This window comes from Xenopus laevis, chromosome 5S (assembly GCF_017654675.1).
Source record: "Xenopus laevis strain J_2021 chromosome 5S, Xenopus_laevis_v10.1, whole genome shotgun sequence".
NCBI classification, from domain to species: domain Eukaryota; kingdom Metazoa; phylum Chordata; class Amphibia; order Anura; family Pipidae; genus Xenopus; species Xenopus laevis.
Window position 1 is genome coordinate 7,517,774 of NC_054380.1, and position 18,058 is coordinate 7,535,831.

At 43.3% G+C, this 18,058-nt stretch overlaps 1 protein-coding gene across 2 annotated transcripts in view; it reads left to right on the forward strand.

Moving 5' to 3' along the window:
* The window catches only part of btbd9.S (BTB (POZ) domain containing 9 S homeolog), a 61,110-nt gene extending 44,291 nt beyond the window's left edge, over positions 1-16,819 (forward strand). Inside the window, exons 9-12 of one of the 2 annotated variants that reach the window (XM_018264893.2) lie at positions 1,337-1,444; positions 6,816-6,860; positions 10,527-10,605; positions 11,545-16,819. In XM_018264893.2, coding sequence (XP_018120382.1) covers positions 1,337-1,444; positions 6,816-6,860; positions 10,527-10,605; positions 11,545-11,739 — 427 coding nt within the window. In that variant the 3' untranslated portion in view covers positions 11,740-16,819. The remainder of the gene's footprint in view (positions 1-1,336; positions 1,445-6,815; positions 6,861-10,526; positions 10,606-11,544) is intronic. The other variant, XM_018264894.2, reaches the window with a different exon arrangement.
* Positions 16,820-18,058: the final 1,239 nt, after the last annotated feature.

Sequence of the window (18,058 nt, forward strand, 5' to 3'; positions counted from 1 at the left end):
CCCACGATCGGATAAGCCCGATATTGCCAACCTCAAGGTGGGCATATCGGGGAGAGATCCGCTCGTTTGGCGACATTGCTAAACGAGCTGATCTTTCTGTGTATGGCCAGCTTAAAGAACTGGATGGGAATGGGATCCTCAAGGGATGGGCAGGTTTCATTGTTTCACTTTCTCTATAATAATGATAATAAAAAGCGCATTTTATGCAAATACTTTCCATACCAACAAGCGGCTAATTAGACTTAATTCATTAAGATTCCTTTGATCATTAGAGGCAGCGATTGTTTCAAAGGAACACAAGGGAATGAATGGAGAAGATACGATACACTGTTGGAAAGGGCTGGGCAGAACCGATTGTTACTGATTTAGATAAGAACCGAGTGACACATCCTGTTCATTAGGTTAATGGCTGTGAAATGATTGGATTCCATCTGAACTTTTAAGATCTGTTTCTTTGATCTCTTATTAGCATGGCTTATTGTGACTAGCAGCGTAACCACCACATGCCCTCAATATACATTGTCTGACTTGCCCTTTGTTTTTCATTCTTCATTGGACAGAAGAAGTTCTCCTTTACAGTCCCACTAAGGGCCCAGAGAATCCCAGTCCTTCCAATTCATGGTGCTGCCAGCAAATCAATGACTTTGCCTCTTACAGGAGTAATAATTCAACCAGATAACCAGTAGCATTCATTGCCCTCGTTCTCTTCTGGTACCTCCTATAGACCAAATGGAAGAGAGACTCCCCACCAGCTTGGTCATCCAACCTGTTCTACAAGATTTGCATTGTCATCTATAAATATACATTGTCATGGCGGGAGCTTGGGGGAAACCAGTGATGCTTCTTCGGGGGTAACACTGTTACCTCTGTACATATAAGGTCCTACCGAGCAGTCTTTGCGCTTGGAGTTCCCTGACATTATTTGTTCATGACGCCTTAGAAATACCCTTATTGCTCTAAAATCCGCTAGAAATAATGTATTCTTTTTTTCTTTGAATTGTGAATAAAAAGTTCCGATTGGCTATAGGTTGGTTCTGTTCTACTGGTTTGACTAAAAGCTGGTCTAATCCAAATAGTGCCCTGCTTACTGGCCAAGCCTGGACTGGGAGTCAAAAGAGGCCCTGCCATTCTAAGTACCGAGGCCCAAACAGCCCCCTATCAGCCCACTATATGGTAACTTTCTATGGAACCATACAGCAGCCCCTCTGGCATTTGCCAGAACCCACAGATTGCCAGTCCGGGCCTGTTACTGGCCAATCTAATGCTGTAATTGCCCGCTGATTGGTTTTATGATTTCTATACCCAAACCTCTGATTGTTCTGTTCCCTTGTTACAGGTTGTTATTATGGGATTGTGACGAACGCAGTTACAGCTACTACATTGAGGTCTCCACTAACCAGCAGCAATGGACAATGGTGGCCGACCGAACAAAGGTTCCGTGCAGGTGAGCGTCCTATCTGCCCGACTTTCGCCATCGGAGGGCCCCACACATGGGCCAATAAGCTCCCGACTCGGTCTGTCGGCAGCTTTTATCGGCCCGTGTATGGGGACTTTAAGTCACATGACTGGGGGAAGCTGACAATATGTCTAGCCCCATGTCAGGTTTCAAAATTAAATATAAGAAAAACTGTTTGCTCTTTTGAGAAACGGATTTCAATGCAGAATTTTGCTGGAGCAGTGCTATTAACTGATGCATTTTGGAAAAAAAATATCCCTTTAACTCTCATATTGATAAGAACCAAGTGGTCGTGGTGTTTCCAAACCAGCAGAGAAGGGCCCGAATCCTGTCCAGAATCCACTCATTAGTTTAAATAGAAATGGGACCAGTCGTTTCATTAATTAGTTTCCATTAATGCTGCTGGGATCAGGGGAGTCACTGGGGGAGAATACATCTCATGTGCCATGATCCTAAGGGATCTACAGGAACCAGGGCTGTTCATTCTCCCAGATCTTCCTTTTTCCACAGCGGAGGTTGTGGGGTTTATTATCTCTGGTGCAGAGACACCCCCTCCATAATAGAAGCCAATTAAACCCGCGTGTTGGTCTCTTCCTTTTAAGTGCTGGGCTTTGTGTGGCACTTCCCTGTGCAGAATGTGACATTAATAACAGTCCTTTTATTCCAGTCCTGTAAGATAAGAGCGACTGTCTCTCCACTTTATACTCTCACAGTAAATAGGCAGTAGATGGGTAAGAGGCCCCTGAATAATTACATTGCAGCAGTTCAATGAGCTGAGCTTTTCCTTTGTAGCCAATTATATCCATGACGGTGAGTTTGCCTGTAGGATAAGGAGTCTCTTGTCCCCTGCGTGACGGCGACGGAGCCTTTCAGCCACCGGCAAAATAATATCCGACTTTTCTCTTCACTAATTGACATATTACACGTCAGTGAATTGTAATGGTTTTGCTGCTCGCTTTTAACCCCAAAGGGATGCGCTGGAATGAAAAGTGAGCCTTGTTAGATAGGCTTTAGCAAGAGCAATATCTGGGGGTGTGGTTTAATGCACTAAAAGGGGGAGGGTAGGGTTGCCACCTGGCCTAGCCGGTAAAAATGTAGTTGCCGGTAAATTTGTTATACCCTTAAAAAAAGCCCTTGGCCCGCCCTCAATTCGCTTACTTTTTTCAGCCTTCTGGCCTTTGCTCGACGTGGCTCCACCCCTTTTGTGGCATGTTGATTGGCTCCACCCCCTTTTGTTCTCGCCCCCCCCCCTTTTGGGAAACATGGCAGCCCTAGGGGAGGGCCACGTCATTAAGAGCTGCTAAGAGGGGATCCCTCTAAAGGTGGCCATACACAGAGAGATCCACTCGTTTGGCGAGAGGGCCTCATACATGGGCCAATAAGCTGCTGACTCGGCCTGTCGGCAGCTTATTGGCCCACGTATGAGGCCCTCCGACAGGCTTCCACGATCGATATCTGGGCGAAAGTTGGTCAGATATTGATCGGGCAGGGCTACAAATGCCGTCAGATCACGGACTGAATCTGTTTGTTGATGTGGTCCCACGATCCTACTGCCCATACTCCTGCATTATGATCCGATTGTTGGGCCCACGTTAAGGTCCACTTTTATTGGCCTGTGTATGACCACCTTCTTCATTTGTCCAGGGGACCCATCAGCCCTTTTATCTGCAATAGCATTTAAACTATACCCCCAAAATAAATACTTGATAGTTTATATCAAATTAAGTGGCATATTAAAGAAGCTTACCAAACTGGTATAAATAGTTAAGTAAATATTGCCCTTTTACATCTCTTGCCTTGAGCCACCATTTCATGATGGTCTGTGTGCTGCCTCAGAGATCACCTGACCAGAAATACTGCAGCTCTAACTGTAATAGGAAGAGATCACCTGACCAGAAATACTGCAGCTCTAACTGTAACAGGAAGAGATCACCTGACCAGAAATACTGCAGCTCTAACTGTAACAGGAAGAAGTGTTGAAGCAAAAGACAGAACTCTGTCTGTTAATTGGCTCATGTGACCTAACGTATGATGGTTTGTTTGTGTACACCGTAAATCCTACGATCCCAGGGGGCTGCCCTTATTTTTTAAAATGGCAATTTTCTATTTATGATTACCCAATGGCACATACTACTAGAAAAGTATATTATTATGAAAATGGTTATTTACCTGAAGCAGGGCTTTACATATGAGCTGTTTTATGCAATATCTTTTTATAGAGACCTACATTGTTTGGGGGGTATAGTTTTCCTTTAAGTAAATTAGCTCCAACAGATATAGAGGGGCTCAGGGTTGGGGGCTGGGAAAGAAACGTTTGTTAGTATGGCAGTTCATTCTTCCCATAGATATTAGAAATGTAACGCTGTGCAGACAATGTACATAGAATTGATATATAGCCATCGTCAGCCAATCAGAGTTGCAGCCCTTGTATTCTAGGCTTGTCTTTCTACTTGGCTCCTCCGTGTTGCGCAGTACGTGGGCGTTTGTTTGGAAAGTGCAGATTGATTTGTATGAGCCACACAGGAGTCCGACTTTTACCATTTTGCTGTTTTATCTCTATTTCCCTGTGTGTGTGCGGCAGTCCCATCACTATGAAAGTAACACAAGGGCCTCGGAATGTGATTTTAATTATAATGTCCCCCCATCAGAACCCCAGCAGCCCGATCTGCTTTGTGACAGGGCTTTGTTCCAGCTATTGTGCATCTCTCATACAATGCAGTACATACAATGCCCAATGATTTGTTTATAGGAGGAGTGGGGGGCCCACGGGCAGGAGAGAAGCCTTTGTTCTACACATTCCCTGCACATTCCTCATACATCTCTCCTGTCATCCTCTTACTTCACAGACTTATTCCTGCAGTTTCTTATTGATTGGATTCTTCTCATATTTCAGCAGAATCCACACCAACCTCTTCTCTTTATTATCCCCCCCCCCCCCACACACACACACACACACACACCCTGTGCATTTGCTCGGGTATTAGAATCCTACGTTGGGTTAAAGAGAGAGAAAGTCTTATCTGTTTGTATTTGTTACAAATGTCTATAGTGAAACCTTGTAAATGCTTGACTTACTGTCCCACTGTAAGCTTCCATTGGAGTATTCTAGTCCCACCCACTGCTTTCTCCCTGCCCTATTCTAGTCCATCCCACTGCTTGACTTACTGTCCCACTGTAAGCTTCCATTGGAGTATTCTAGTCCCACCCACTGCTTTCTCCTGCCCTATTCTAGTCCAGCCCACTGCTTGACTTACTGTCCCACTGTAAGCTTCCATTGGAGTATTCTAGTCCCACCCACTGCTTTCTCCCTGCCCTATTCTAGTCCATCCCACTGCTTGACTTACTGTCCCACTATAAGCTTCCATTGGAATATTCTAGTCCCACTCACTGCTTTCTCCTGCCCTAATCTATTCCAGCCCACTGATTTACTTACTGTCCCGCTGTAAGCTTCCATCAGAGTATTCTAGTCCCACCCACTGCTTTCTCCTGCCCTATTCTAGTCCAGCCCACTGCTTGACTTACTGCGCCACTGTAAGCTTCCATCAGAGTATTCTAGTCCCACCCACTGCTTTGTCCCTGTCCTGTTCTAGTCCAGCCCACTGCTTGACTTACTGTCCCACTGTAAGCTTCCATTGGAGTATTCTAGTCCCACCCACTGCTTTCTCCTGCCCTATTCTAGTCCAGCCCACTGCTTGACTTACTGTGCCACTGTAAGCTTCCATTGGAGTATTCTAGTCCCACCCACTGCTGACACCCTGCCCTATTCTAGTCCAGCCAACTGCTTGAGTCACAGACTCCCTGAGCCTTCTTTGTAAACTGTCATCATAGGGTTCTAGTCCAACCCACTGTTGGACTAAACATGGCAGTACATGCTTGGATTTGATGAATGATCCAATATATCTTATGGAGGGAGCACATTCCTAGCAGATGAATTAGAGCTCACTCAAATAACTGATTCCAGTACAAACAAAATGTAACAAAATAACTGCCTTTTGCACAAATTCTGCATGTAGAGAGACACAATGTCTGGTGATTTTAATAGAGTGAGCTCTAAAACATCTTCTAGGCAAAAGGAGCCCCCCTATAAGATATATTAGATCATTCACCTGACACCCAACTGCTGCATGAAGAGAGAATGAAGAGAAACAGATGCAGAGAAAGGGTTAGTAAAGATAAACTTGATTATTTCAGAAACTGTACAGAAATTTTAATTGATTGTATTCAGTATATTGAAGCTAATATTTAATTTTCATTTTCGCGATAGTTCACCTTTAAGTATCTCCCCAAAAAGTGAGTCCAACTAAATAGTGAGTGCCTACACCCCACCCCCTGCAGCCTTTGATTTACAAAGCCATTAGACAGTCAGAACATGGCGTGTCCATATGTCCCTTTGTAGGAGGAAGATCTGTCATGATTAAAAGTTTCCTTTCATGTAACAGTGACGTGTTTTTAGTGCAGAGACCGTGCGTCTACAGTGCAGCTCATCCATCTGCTTCCCCTTCAGCAAATCACAAGTCAGCGTTCCCATCACACGGGGTCTTCACTTTCGTAGGATTTTCAGGAAATCTAGATTTTAAAAATATCTTTTTATTTTTAGACTTGATAAAATTTTCACTTGAGCCTTTAATCGGCCATGTTGGCAGCGCAGTCATGATAATAACTGCCCGCGCTTTATGTCCTGTATGGCTCACCTCTCGTCATTTTCCCCTTATCAGAATGATGCATGATGGGGGTGTCAGTGATGTTATTAAAACTCATTTTAGGACTAGAGGCTATACCTACAGTATTGTTTAACGGAACCCCTATTGCACCTCCTACCCATATGTATAAATACAAATATACAGAGAAGGAATGTTCTGGGCACACAATAAGCTATACCCTCATACTGTACTGTCTAAGGGAATCAATATGGTACCTCCTCCTCCCATATGTATAAATACAAATATACAGAGAAGGAATGTTCTGGGCACACAATAAGCTATACCCTCATACTGTACTGTCTAAGGGAATCAATATGGCACCTCCTCCCATATGTATAAATACAAATATACAGAGAAGGAATGTTCTGGGCATACAATAAGCTATACCCTCATACTGTACTGTCTAAGGGAATCAATATGGCACCTCCTCCTCCCATATGTATAAATACAAATACAGAGAAGGAATGTTCTGGGCACACAATAAGCTATACCCTCATACTGTACTGTCTAAGGGAATCAATATGGCACCTCCTCCCATATGTATAAATACAAATATGCAGAGAAGGAATGTTCTGTTTGCACTGCATGTTATCTATCTGATTATCTAGGAAAGTAAATGTAGCCTAAACCTTACTGAAATAAATGTACCTTCTCTTTAGTAACCTGCAAAGTATTTACTCGCAGATATGCCTTACAAAAGAAAAGTAAGTATTTCCTATTTTCTCATTGCTCTCAGGGAAGAGTTGCCCTTTGCAATACACATCACAGTGTCCGTCTTTAAAGGACATGTAAAGGCAAAAAAATAAAATCCCATTTTTACTTTCTTTAATGAAAAAGAAACCTATCTCCAAAAAATATGTACCGTTTTTATAAGAAATCTGACTGGATGCAGTGAAATTCTCCCTTCATTTACTGCTGTGGATAGGAATTGTCAGACGGTCCCTAACTGCTCTGCAGGGAAACAATCATACTTATGAACAGCAGGGGGAGCCCCCGCCTTACTTCCCAGCCATGCAGAACTCAAGCAGCTTTGTTTATGACGATCCCTAAGCAGCCCAGACCACACTGAGCATGTGCACAGTCTTAGTCTTGCAAAGATGTTTAACAAAGTTACAAGATGGTGACCCCCTGTAGCCAACTTGAAAGCATAAATCATTTGTTTGATTAGGCTTGTAGTGCAGTAAGTTCATGTTTATATTTAGTATACAAAATACAGCATTTCTAGCCTTATTCTATTTTAGACTTTACATGCCCTTTAAATTGCAGGGATTACAACTGTTTTGTCACTTAAGCATTCAGGGAGTCAGTAAGATCGTAGGAGAACTCATCACAAACACGTCCTCCTGTTCTGTTCCTTATCTGCCCCTGTCCAAGTGTCGGCACAGGAGAGAGGCAGAGAACATTATGATGAGATGATTCAGAGACAGACAAGCAATATAAAACATAGATGACAGTATCGAGGCTCTGTAGCTGCTGCAATATGAGGCTGCCATTAGGCTACATGGGAGAGATGTTTGAGTTAATGGACAAGGGTTCTATACCTGCCCAATTTGCAATGATTATAGGTATGTGTCATGGTCTCATAATGGTGATCACTTTAATCATATGTCAGCCTTTTCTAGACTCATGCCAGGATGTAAGGGGTATAAATTACGTGTTCACAGTCACATTGTTTTATATGTATATATGGCACTCTCTTGAGATTTTTCTTTCGGGCATTAAGCACTAGTCTGTGTAGGTCAACTGCTTCTCTGGGCATCTCGTCCACTCTGCATGTCATGCTCTTCCCTCCATTCTGCATCTCAACTACTCTTCTATCTAGGTATCTCCTCCATTCTGTCCATTTCTGCATTTCAACTGCTCTTCTGTCTAGGCATGGCCTCCATTCTGTCCATATCCTTCTTTCTGCAGGTCAGCTGTTCTTCTGTCTAGACATGGCCTCCATTCTGTCTATTTCTGCAGGTCAGCTGTTCTTCTGTCTAGACATGGCCTCCATTCTGTCTATTTCTGCAGGTCAGCTGTTCTTCTGTCTAGACATGGCCTCCATTCTGTCCATTTCTGCAGGTCAGCTGTTCTTCTGTTTAGTCATGGCCTATATTCTGTCCATATCCTTCTTTCTGCAGGTCAGCTGTTCTTCTGTCTAGACATGGCCTCCATTCTGTCCATTTCTGCAGGTCAGCTGTTCTTCTGTCTAGACATGGCCTCCATTCTGTCCATATCCTTCTTTCTGCAGGTCAGCTGTTCTTCTGTCTAGACATGGCCTCCATTCTGTCCATTTCTGCAGGTCAGCTGTTCTTCTGTTTAGTCATGGCCTATATTCTGTCCATATCCTTCTTTCTGCAGGTCAGCTGTTCTTCTGTCTAGACATGGCCTCCATTCTGTCCATTTCTGCAGGTCAGCTGTTCTTCTGTCTAGACATGGCCTCCATTCTGTCCATATCCTTCTTTCTGCAGGTCAGCTGTTCTTCTGTCTAGACATGGCCTCCATTCTGTCCATATCCTTCTTTCTGCAGGCCAGCTGTTCTTCTGTCTAGACATGGCCTCCATTCTGTCCATATCCTTCTTTCTGCAGGCCAGCTGTTCTTCTGTCTAGACATGGCCTCCATTCTGTCCATATCCTTCTTTCTGCAGGCCAGCTGTTCTTCTGTCTAGACATGGCCTCCATTCTGTCCATTTCTGCAGGTCAGCTGCTCTTATGTCTGGGTATTTCCTCCATTCTGCATGTCAAACGTTCCTCTATCTAAGTATCGCCCCCATCCTGTATGTCAGCTGCTCTAAGCATCATCACTAATTCCCAGCAGGACAGATCATTCAAGGAAACAGGATTGAAGTCTCAGTGTGGTATCACTAATACATTATTGATTGGACCAAATTCTAAGAACAAAAACCTCGCAAATGTGTTTGCATCTGAGCTTTGTTACAGAGAGAATGGGGAATTGGCTTGTTCAGTCTTTTGTTTTTCATAAATCAATCCCCAGGCGACAGGTACTGGGCCAAGAGGTAAATACCTAGAAGAAGCAGAAACACTTTTCTTCCTTTTTGTTTCGGAGGCTTTAGTTCTCCTTAATAAATTCTTGGATATGAGCGGGGCACACATGCTGCAAGAGGACCCAGAAAGCCTGAGCTTGCATATGGTTAATGCAGTACTCATTATCTATTATTTGAAGTGAAGTGATCCTACTGGCATTTCTGGGGTGCTTAGTATCCATTGCTACAGTGAATTTACTACTACATACTCAGTACCCATTTTCTGCAGTGATGTTACTGGCACATCTAATGTTAATGCACCTGCCTTAGTAAGTTTCTGCAATGTCTGGGACTCTGAATCCATTTTATACAGTGAACTTGCTGAGATGTCTGGGGTTAAAGGAGAACTAAAGCCTAACTAAAGAAGTAGGTAGAAATGTTGTACATTATGTTTTGTGCTTCTGTACCAGCCCAAGGCAACCACAGCCCTTTAGCAGTAAAGATCTGTGTCTCCAAAGATGCCCCAGTAGCTCCCCATCTTCTTTTCTGCTGATTCACTGATTCACATGCTCTGTGCTGCTGTCACTTACTGAGCTTAGGGAGCCACTCACAATATACAGTACACATAGAATAGAAATGTCACTATATAAGGCTGATTAGTAATTAATACACAATTACTACATGGCAGCACAGAAACCAGTGCAATTAGCATCAGAATTGAATAATCAGCAAACCTGTAGCATCAGCTTATATTACAGCCAGGGAAGCTCATTTTCTGCTGCTGGATAATTAGTGACGAGCCCTAAGCTTAGCTTCTCAACAGCCAATCAGAGCCCACTGAGCATGTGAGTGTCACAGACACTTTCCAAGATGGTGACCCCCTGTGACAAGTTTGAAGTCCTGGATCATTGCTGCTATTGACAAGCTCAAACTTTAGCCTCGTGCAATAAGTTCAGTATATAAAATATGGCATTTTTACATTTAGTTTTCTTTTAATGCAGTGCTCTGAATCCATTTTCTACAGTGAACTTACTGACATACAGTATCTGAATGTAAAGTCGGATCAGATAAGTCGGATGGAGTCTTTAGTTCATGCGTTTATATCGACAGTCAATATATTTCAATGAGGAAAAAAAGTCTTTCCATCTGTTTTTGTCTTGTCGGATGAAGACGCAGTGAAGATGCAGCACTCACATCTGACAGTCGTTTCATGTCGGATGGAACATTTTACATGTAGTTTACACATCCGATTTTTGTTTCAGTCCCACTGTATTGTAACCCACAAGACAACATCAGACTTTGTCGATCCGACATCATCCTACAAAAGCGCTTGTGTACTTCAGGCCTTACTCTCTCTCACTCTCTCATCTTACTCTCTGTCTGTGTCTCTCTCTCTCTCTGCAGATCGTGGCAGACAGTCACATTTAACAGGCAGCCGACGTGTTTCATTAGGATCGTTGGGACACACAACACAGCCAATGAGGTAAGTTACTAGAGTTGTCTGTGGCGAATCCATATAACATACCAGTTTGGGGTTCTGCTCTGTTTTGGGGAGCTGCAGCTTGCTGGGCAGTAATATATACTCTCTATCTGCAGCTGTCACTGAAACATGCCAGTGAGCAAATTGCCTGTGTGCAATATAGATTTACATGCTGCTAATTGCTTGGAATCTGTCTCCATTAAAGGGCAAACAAACCCCTGGAAATTATGCAGCATTTCTCACAGTGCTGGTGACTTCTTCAATATGTGCAAACATATTCATTCAAAAGATAACTATATCTCTTAGACCAGTGATCCCCAACCAGTAGCTCATGAGTAACATGTTGCTCTCCAACCCCTTGGATGTTGCTCCCAGTGGCCTCAAAGTAAGAGCTTATTTTTGAATTCCAGGCTTGGAGGCAAATTTGGTTTCATAAAAACCAGGTGCACTGCCAAACAGAGTCTCAATGTAGGTTGCCAATCCACATGGGGCAACCAAATGGCCAATCACAGCACTTTTTTGGCACCCCAAGAACATTTTTCATGCTAGTGTTGCTGAATTTTGCTCACGCCTTCAAAATATTGGGGATCCCTGTCTTAGACTGTAAGCTCTACAGGAAAGAGACCTTGCTCACGAATCCCCCAGTGGTGGAGCAACTGTGAGAGAAAGGGTTATATAGTAACAGTGCAGTGGGAGGGGGGAATAATTAATAATAATTATTTTTTAGGAATAAGCTGGACAGAGAGGCTGACTCACATTGAAGGAGATGAATTTATTGCTGAGAAGTTGAGGGATCCTCCGCCTGAAGTGAGTGCAGATACATTAGATAACTACAAGGAAGGGTCAGATGGCTTTTTTGCAAGGGAGAAAATGCAAAACCCAGAGAGAACCTGCTATAATGTGCCTTTCTCAGTGCCCGAGTCTCCTCTTTCTTTGTTTCAGGTTTTCCACTGCGTTCACTTTGAGTGTCCGGCCCAAAATGTGTCCCACAAGGATGAGACCAGTGAAGATTCCATCCCCAGTGACCAGAGCCATTCTGCACAAGTGCCATCTGCAGTCAGCCCGCGGGCAACTAATCCCATCACCTCACAATCACAGACTGAATCCAGTGCCCACAACCCGGGCCAGCAGATGTGAATGGACCAAACCAGCACCAAGAATCCCCAAGGAACACTATGTTCTCCCTCCATCTCCCATTCTATAATTTCATACTGCAATCTCCTCCTGTCCCACCCACTCAGCTGCCTTCCACCCAGGTACCTGGAATGGCATTTCAAGAATATCTGGATTTGGGTCAAGTCTGACGCAAGCACCCACTTGCCCACCCATGTTATGTGAGTAGCAGCTGGGCAGGCTGGTGCCTCAGAATTGAATTCCATGATGGCAGCACATTTTATTTGCCCACCAGACTAGAGGGAGGGGAAACGCTTCAGTTTTATTGTGGTCACTGTGTGACTTGCAGTACCGCTCTTTACCTCATGATGGCAGCAGTGCTTGCTTTAGGCAGTAAGAGAACAACACCACCACCTGAGCATCTTCCAGAAACAGCAGCCTCCCCACCCCTTTAACCAGAATGTTAAACAGTGGGGTTTTTTGTTGGCAGGATACACACGAGCATGGCATGTCCATACATGAATTAAGAGGACACAGTGCCCATGCGGATGCCAACATGCATGTCTGTAGTCATATCTCAATAATCAGTAGCGGAAGTTTCAGCTCTGTGCCAATGTTACCATTATTACAGTTAATGGAGACTGTTTGCCATTCTGCACCCCACCAAGTGCCACTGCAATGAGTTGCACTTTGGCACTATAATTAGGCTGAAGGAGAATGTGCCAGTATGTGTGGTTTTCCGGGTCCAGCAAACTGACAATTGCACAATACAGCCATTTGGAAGTCCGACCAGGAAACAGCAGGACTGGGCTCTTTGCAGCAGAAAAAAAAACAATTATGGAACCCAGTTGTGCAACGAATTTATTAGCCACCCATATGGACATGTTTTCTCCTCTTTTATGGTCCTCTTTATTTTTATTTTACGTGGAACTTTGCCTACAACAGGTGAATATGGTGGGTATAAGCTTAGAAGAGACTCGTATGTTCAGGTTGAGACTTGTTCTTACATTTCTACTCTCTTAGGGGTTTATACCGGCCTGTCTTGCATCATTGGGCTCTGTGTGAAGTTATTGGAGGACTGAATAATGTCCCCCTCGAGTGAGGTGACACCATATAAAAACAAAAAGTTTATGCAAAATCCAATACCCCGACTGTAAATTAAGGTGGCCAAACACAGGTAGGTTTAAGCTGCAGATTTGGGACCTTTAGACCAATGCTGTAGTGTATCTGCCCATGTGTGGGGACCATTGACAGGCCTCCCCAATCGATATCTGTCAGGCTTGATTTTTCTGCCCGATTGCAGGACGGCATTGGCTCATGTTGACCTCACTCTGACTTTTCGTATCTTCTTAAATGTAAAGCGATTATTTGACAACCTCACCAAACCAGCGAATGTTACAATGTATGGCGCCTTTAGGATTAGGTTAGGGTTGTGTCCCACTATTTTGCACTTTGTCCCTTGCCCCCTCCCTCTGTTTTAATTGCACCCTCTGGATGAATACAAAGTAAGGACACCTGAGCATTCATCATAGGAAACTGCCATATTGTTACTGTTGTTATACAAGGATTTCAGTTCTCAGGGGCTGCTGGGAATACCAATGACATAAACAGCAGCAGGTCAGTATTACCTGTATTATTCAATCTGCTAAAAGACAATTCTGGGAACTGTAGTCCATTATTAGTATTAATATCCCCCAGAACTTATTGAGGGGATTTTCTGTTCTTCTTGTTCCTGGTTGTTCTCCTTCCCATGGTCAACTATGGGTGGGGCTTGGTCACAAGCAGGGAAAACACTACATTACATTCAGCTTTATCACCCAGTGCTCCATTATGGCTGAAGGTTTTGCCATGTGGCCAATATCCAGGTCTCAAGTGATAGCAGGGCCACGGCCAGTATATGTTTAGACTAAGCTAAAAGGGCCCCTGAACAAATGTGGAGTCATAATGGGGTTTAAACCCAAGAAAAGTCCTAATATAGTGCTGTGTTGCCCAGTGCATGACTTACATGAAGTGGTTGATTTATCCAGGCACCAGGATTAAAATAAATTTCTGCTTGAAAGGCATCACTTTCATATGGCCAGGATTGAAAAAAAAATCTGATTAATTTCTGGTGTTACTGGCCCTTTAATTGCAAACCCACCCAAGTGTATATATTGGATTAGTGATGTAATGACGGCACAAGCAGATGGGGGTGTATGAGTTGAAGATATAGGTGCAGCAGTTCTGCGTGGCAGCCATTGCTGATAATAGAATGTGTTGCTGCATCGATGTGACCCCCCCATGCTACTTGTTAGTAGGCAACACATGTTCAATTGGAATGACAACAAGGCATCTCCATCTCACGCTGATGTGAGGGTCACTGCTCTCTGCACGATGAATTCTCTCCATTAGCCAATCCGGGGGAACCCCCTTGAGAGCACCATTAATTCCACTTTCTGCTTCAATTGATTGGGCATGTTTATCCTCACAACGACTCCAGTCTGAGGTCAATGCTCATTAGCTGAGCCATCAGTTAGCGTAAAGTCCATGGTTTGGGGGTCTAGCTCATTGTAAAACTGATTTAACGCTTTTATTGCGTGTTATTGGTTATTTTGTGCACTTAGAGCTTCCTCTTGTTGCTAAGGAGTGCACAGAACCTTTTCCCCAACTGGGGCCCAAATTATTGGCCCATAATTGTAATGAGTTCTTCTACAAGCACTTTAAATGGAAATTAAATTGTGTATAGGCTACAGGGAAAAAAGTAGTTACATGTTAGTATCAAATACTAGGATATCTCCCCCCATGTGTCTTGATACAATTCCTCAACCTTCCATAAGGGATTGTGCACGTCTGTGCCAGTGCCCCCAATATTGAGCTTTTAGAACCAAATTTCTTATGGTTAGTTTTATGGTGGAATTTCAGTTTCTTCGTTAGCAGGTGGGGAACGTGCCGATTGTTGGACAACCTCTACTTCTCATCAACAGATGAATAAAGATTCACTGCGAGTTGGAGAGTTGGGCAGAGATGGAGATTTGTTTAACTGCCAACATTCCATATTCAAAAGTGCTCTTGTCTTCCCAAATTGTCTGCACCCCCTTCTTTTGTTTAGTAGAGTTGTATGTTTATGGCTGTCGATATTCCCAAGACCAATCACTGGCAACCGGAAAACTCAAGCTCAGTTTTCAGCTATTGTGATGGTGTTGACTTGCTGATCTCTTGACATCTTAGTGGGGTAATTACTTGGGAAATTCATTTAGTTTTCGCTTAGTCTCTTGTTGCTGGGAAACTTTATGTAATGCACTACTATAAGACTCAAAAACATCAAGGTTTTTCACAAAGGTCAAAATGATTAAAACATTTCAAATTTGTTGTTAATTCCTAAGAAAGGAAAGACTGATCTGACAACACAAACTGCACCACTTTCTCAGGCCTATAGCTCAAACCAGAATGTTGCCAGGAAAGGAGTATTGGGAATGCAAGGGGCTGAATTTATTATCTGTAGATCGACAGTTCCTTGGTTTATTTGTGTAACATTTTATTGCTTGTAGCTACCAGCAGAACAATTGCACTTTTTTCAGAGAGGCCTTCTCTCTCTCATATGGACCTTGTGTCTCAGCAATGTGTGAAGTTTTACATTGAAAATTGAATAATTTCAGATTCAGTGATATCATTTTCTCTTTTACCTGCTGGGGCAGGCTTTGCAATTGTATGGATGTCAAGCCAGGGCAGGATCTGAAACTCTTTGTGACATCTAGAATTCCTGTGTGGCAGTCCATCCTGAATATTTGCAAATGTAGACAGCCATTACGAAATCTGCAGTCTCCATGGAACTAGAAGGATCGGCAGCCTCTTTTGTTGTTGTCTCTTTGAGGGATTTGCAACCTCTTTGGTTTTCCAACTCCTTCAGGGATCTTCAACCTCTATGGCTTGCTATGTCTGTTTTGTGGTTGTTGTCCCTTTCCATATGCTTGAATGATTTGCTGCCTCTGTGGTTGACAAACTATTACAGTGATTTGTTATCTCTATGGTTGTCTATCACTTTGAGGGATCTGCAACCTCTATGATTGTCCACCTCTTTCAGGGATCTTCACCTTCTGTGGTTGTCCATCTCCTTGAGGGATCTGCAACCTTTGTGGTTGTCCATCTCTTTAAGAGATCTTCACCTTCTGTGGTTGTCCTTTGAGGGATTTGCAACCTTTGTGGTTCTCCATCTCTTTGAGGGATTTACAACCTCTGTGGTTGTCCATCTCCTTGAGAGATCCTCACTTTCTGTGGTTGACCATCTCCTTGAGGAATCTGCAACCTATGTGGTTCTCCATCTCTTACAGGGATCTTCAACTTTTGTGGTTGTCCATCTCTTAGAGAGATCTTCACCTTCTGTGAATGTTCATCTCTTTGAGAGATTTGCAACCTCTGTAGTTGTCCATCTCTTTAAGAGATATTAACCTTTTTGGTTGTCCATCTCCTTGAGGGATCTGCAACTTTTGTAGTTGTCCATCTCTTTGGATATGCAACCTCTGTAGTTGTGCATCTCCTTGACAACTCTTCATATTATATATTGTCCATCTCTTTGAGGGATCTTCACCATCTCTGGTTGTTACTCTCATTGTGGGATATGCAACCTATGTGGTTGTCCATCACCTTGATGGCTCTTCACTATCTGTGGTTGTCCATCTCTTTGAGGGATCTGCAAACTCTGTGTCAATATTTATATCAGTTGTGTTAATATTAATAAATCATCTAAAAAGCAGTCTCTGGGCTGGCAGTAAATGTCTCTGGGATTTGTAAGGTCACATTAAAAGTAATTTAACACTTTCTTGGCCCTTTGATGACAACAATAATACATGAAGTACATTGATTGTTTCAGTTATTGTGACTTATTGCAGTGTTGGTCAGATTGCAGCATGCTAGTCGGAACCCTGGCACATTGTGTTATCTCTATAGCACAGCATTTGTTTAAACAAAGTATCAGTAGTGCAGAGTGTGAAGTCTGTTCCAACAGTGCAGGGCTTTTGTCGTAAAAGCTTAAAGAAATTCTGTCATGATTTTTAAGTTGTATTTTTTATTTCTAAATGACACTGTTTACACTGAAAATAATTTACTCTACAATATAAAATTTAATTCCTGAACCAACAAGTGTATTTAGTTGTAATATTGGTGTGTAGGTGCATCTCAGGTCATTTTGCCTGGTCATGTGCTTTCAGAAAGAGCCAGCACTTTAGGATGGAACTGCTTTCTGGCAGGCTGTTGTTTCTCCTACTCTCTGTAACTGAATGTGTCTCAGTGGGACCTGGATTTTACTATTGAGTGTTGTTCTTAGATCTACCAGGCAGCTGTTATCTTGTGTTAGGGAGCTGCTATCTGGTTACCTTCCCATTGTTTTGTTGATAGTAGTGATGTGCAGGCCGGCCCGGTACCCGCGGGCCGGGCAGGTTTGGCCCGACTCCTGCACAAAATGTTCGCGGCTTCCGGCACCGGAATTCATAGACTTCTGCCCGCCCCTTTTGTGACATCACTGCGGGGGAGTGTTGAAGCGGGTCTATAAATAGAGGGCTGCAGCTGGCCCGGGCCGGGTGCAGTTTGGGAGAGGTCAGGTTAAAGTCGGGTGTGGATCGAGAAATTCTCGACCCACACATCACTAGTTGTTAGGCTGCTAGGGGGGGAAGGGAGGGGTTGATATCACTCCAACTTGCAGTACAGCAGTAAAGAGTGACTGACGTTTATCAGAGCACAAGTCACATGACTGGGGGCAGCTGGCAAGCTGACAATATGTCTAACCCCATGTCAGATTACAAAATTAAATGTAAAAAAAAATCTGTTTGTTCTTTTTAAAAACAGATTTCAGTGCAGAATTCTACTGGAACAGCACTATTAACTCATGCGTTTTGGGAAAAAAAAATTTCCAATGACAGTATCTCTTTAAATAATAAGCATGGTACTTTATATTACTGTATAATTCACAGACAGGGTATTTTTGTAGCATGGGACTAAGGGCAATGGCACTTAGCATTTCTGGATGTTGCCTGGTTGTTACATTGCTCCACTAGTGGGTGACAGGTCCTGGGATAACTTGTGTGATTCTCTTATGGGTCAGCACTTGAAAGCATAGTCTACTGGGTGTTTACGTGTCAATCCCAGGACCTGCAAGTCCACTGTATGGAATAGGAATGGCAATCCTGTTGCTTTATCAGTGGAGCTAATGAAGACTCGGCTCATCAAGAACTACTGGATGTGCCATTGGCCTTACACAATCAGAGTCGAACAGTCTCTTAATCAGATGCCTCTGGATCTGTAGACAAGGAAATCTTGGACCAGGACTCTGATGTAAGAGCTCTTCATAAACTCATGTAGGGTTAGGGTGGAC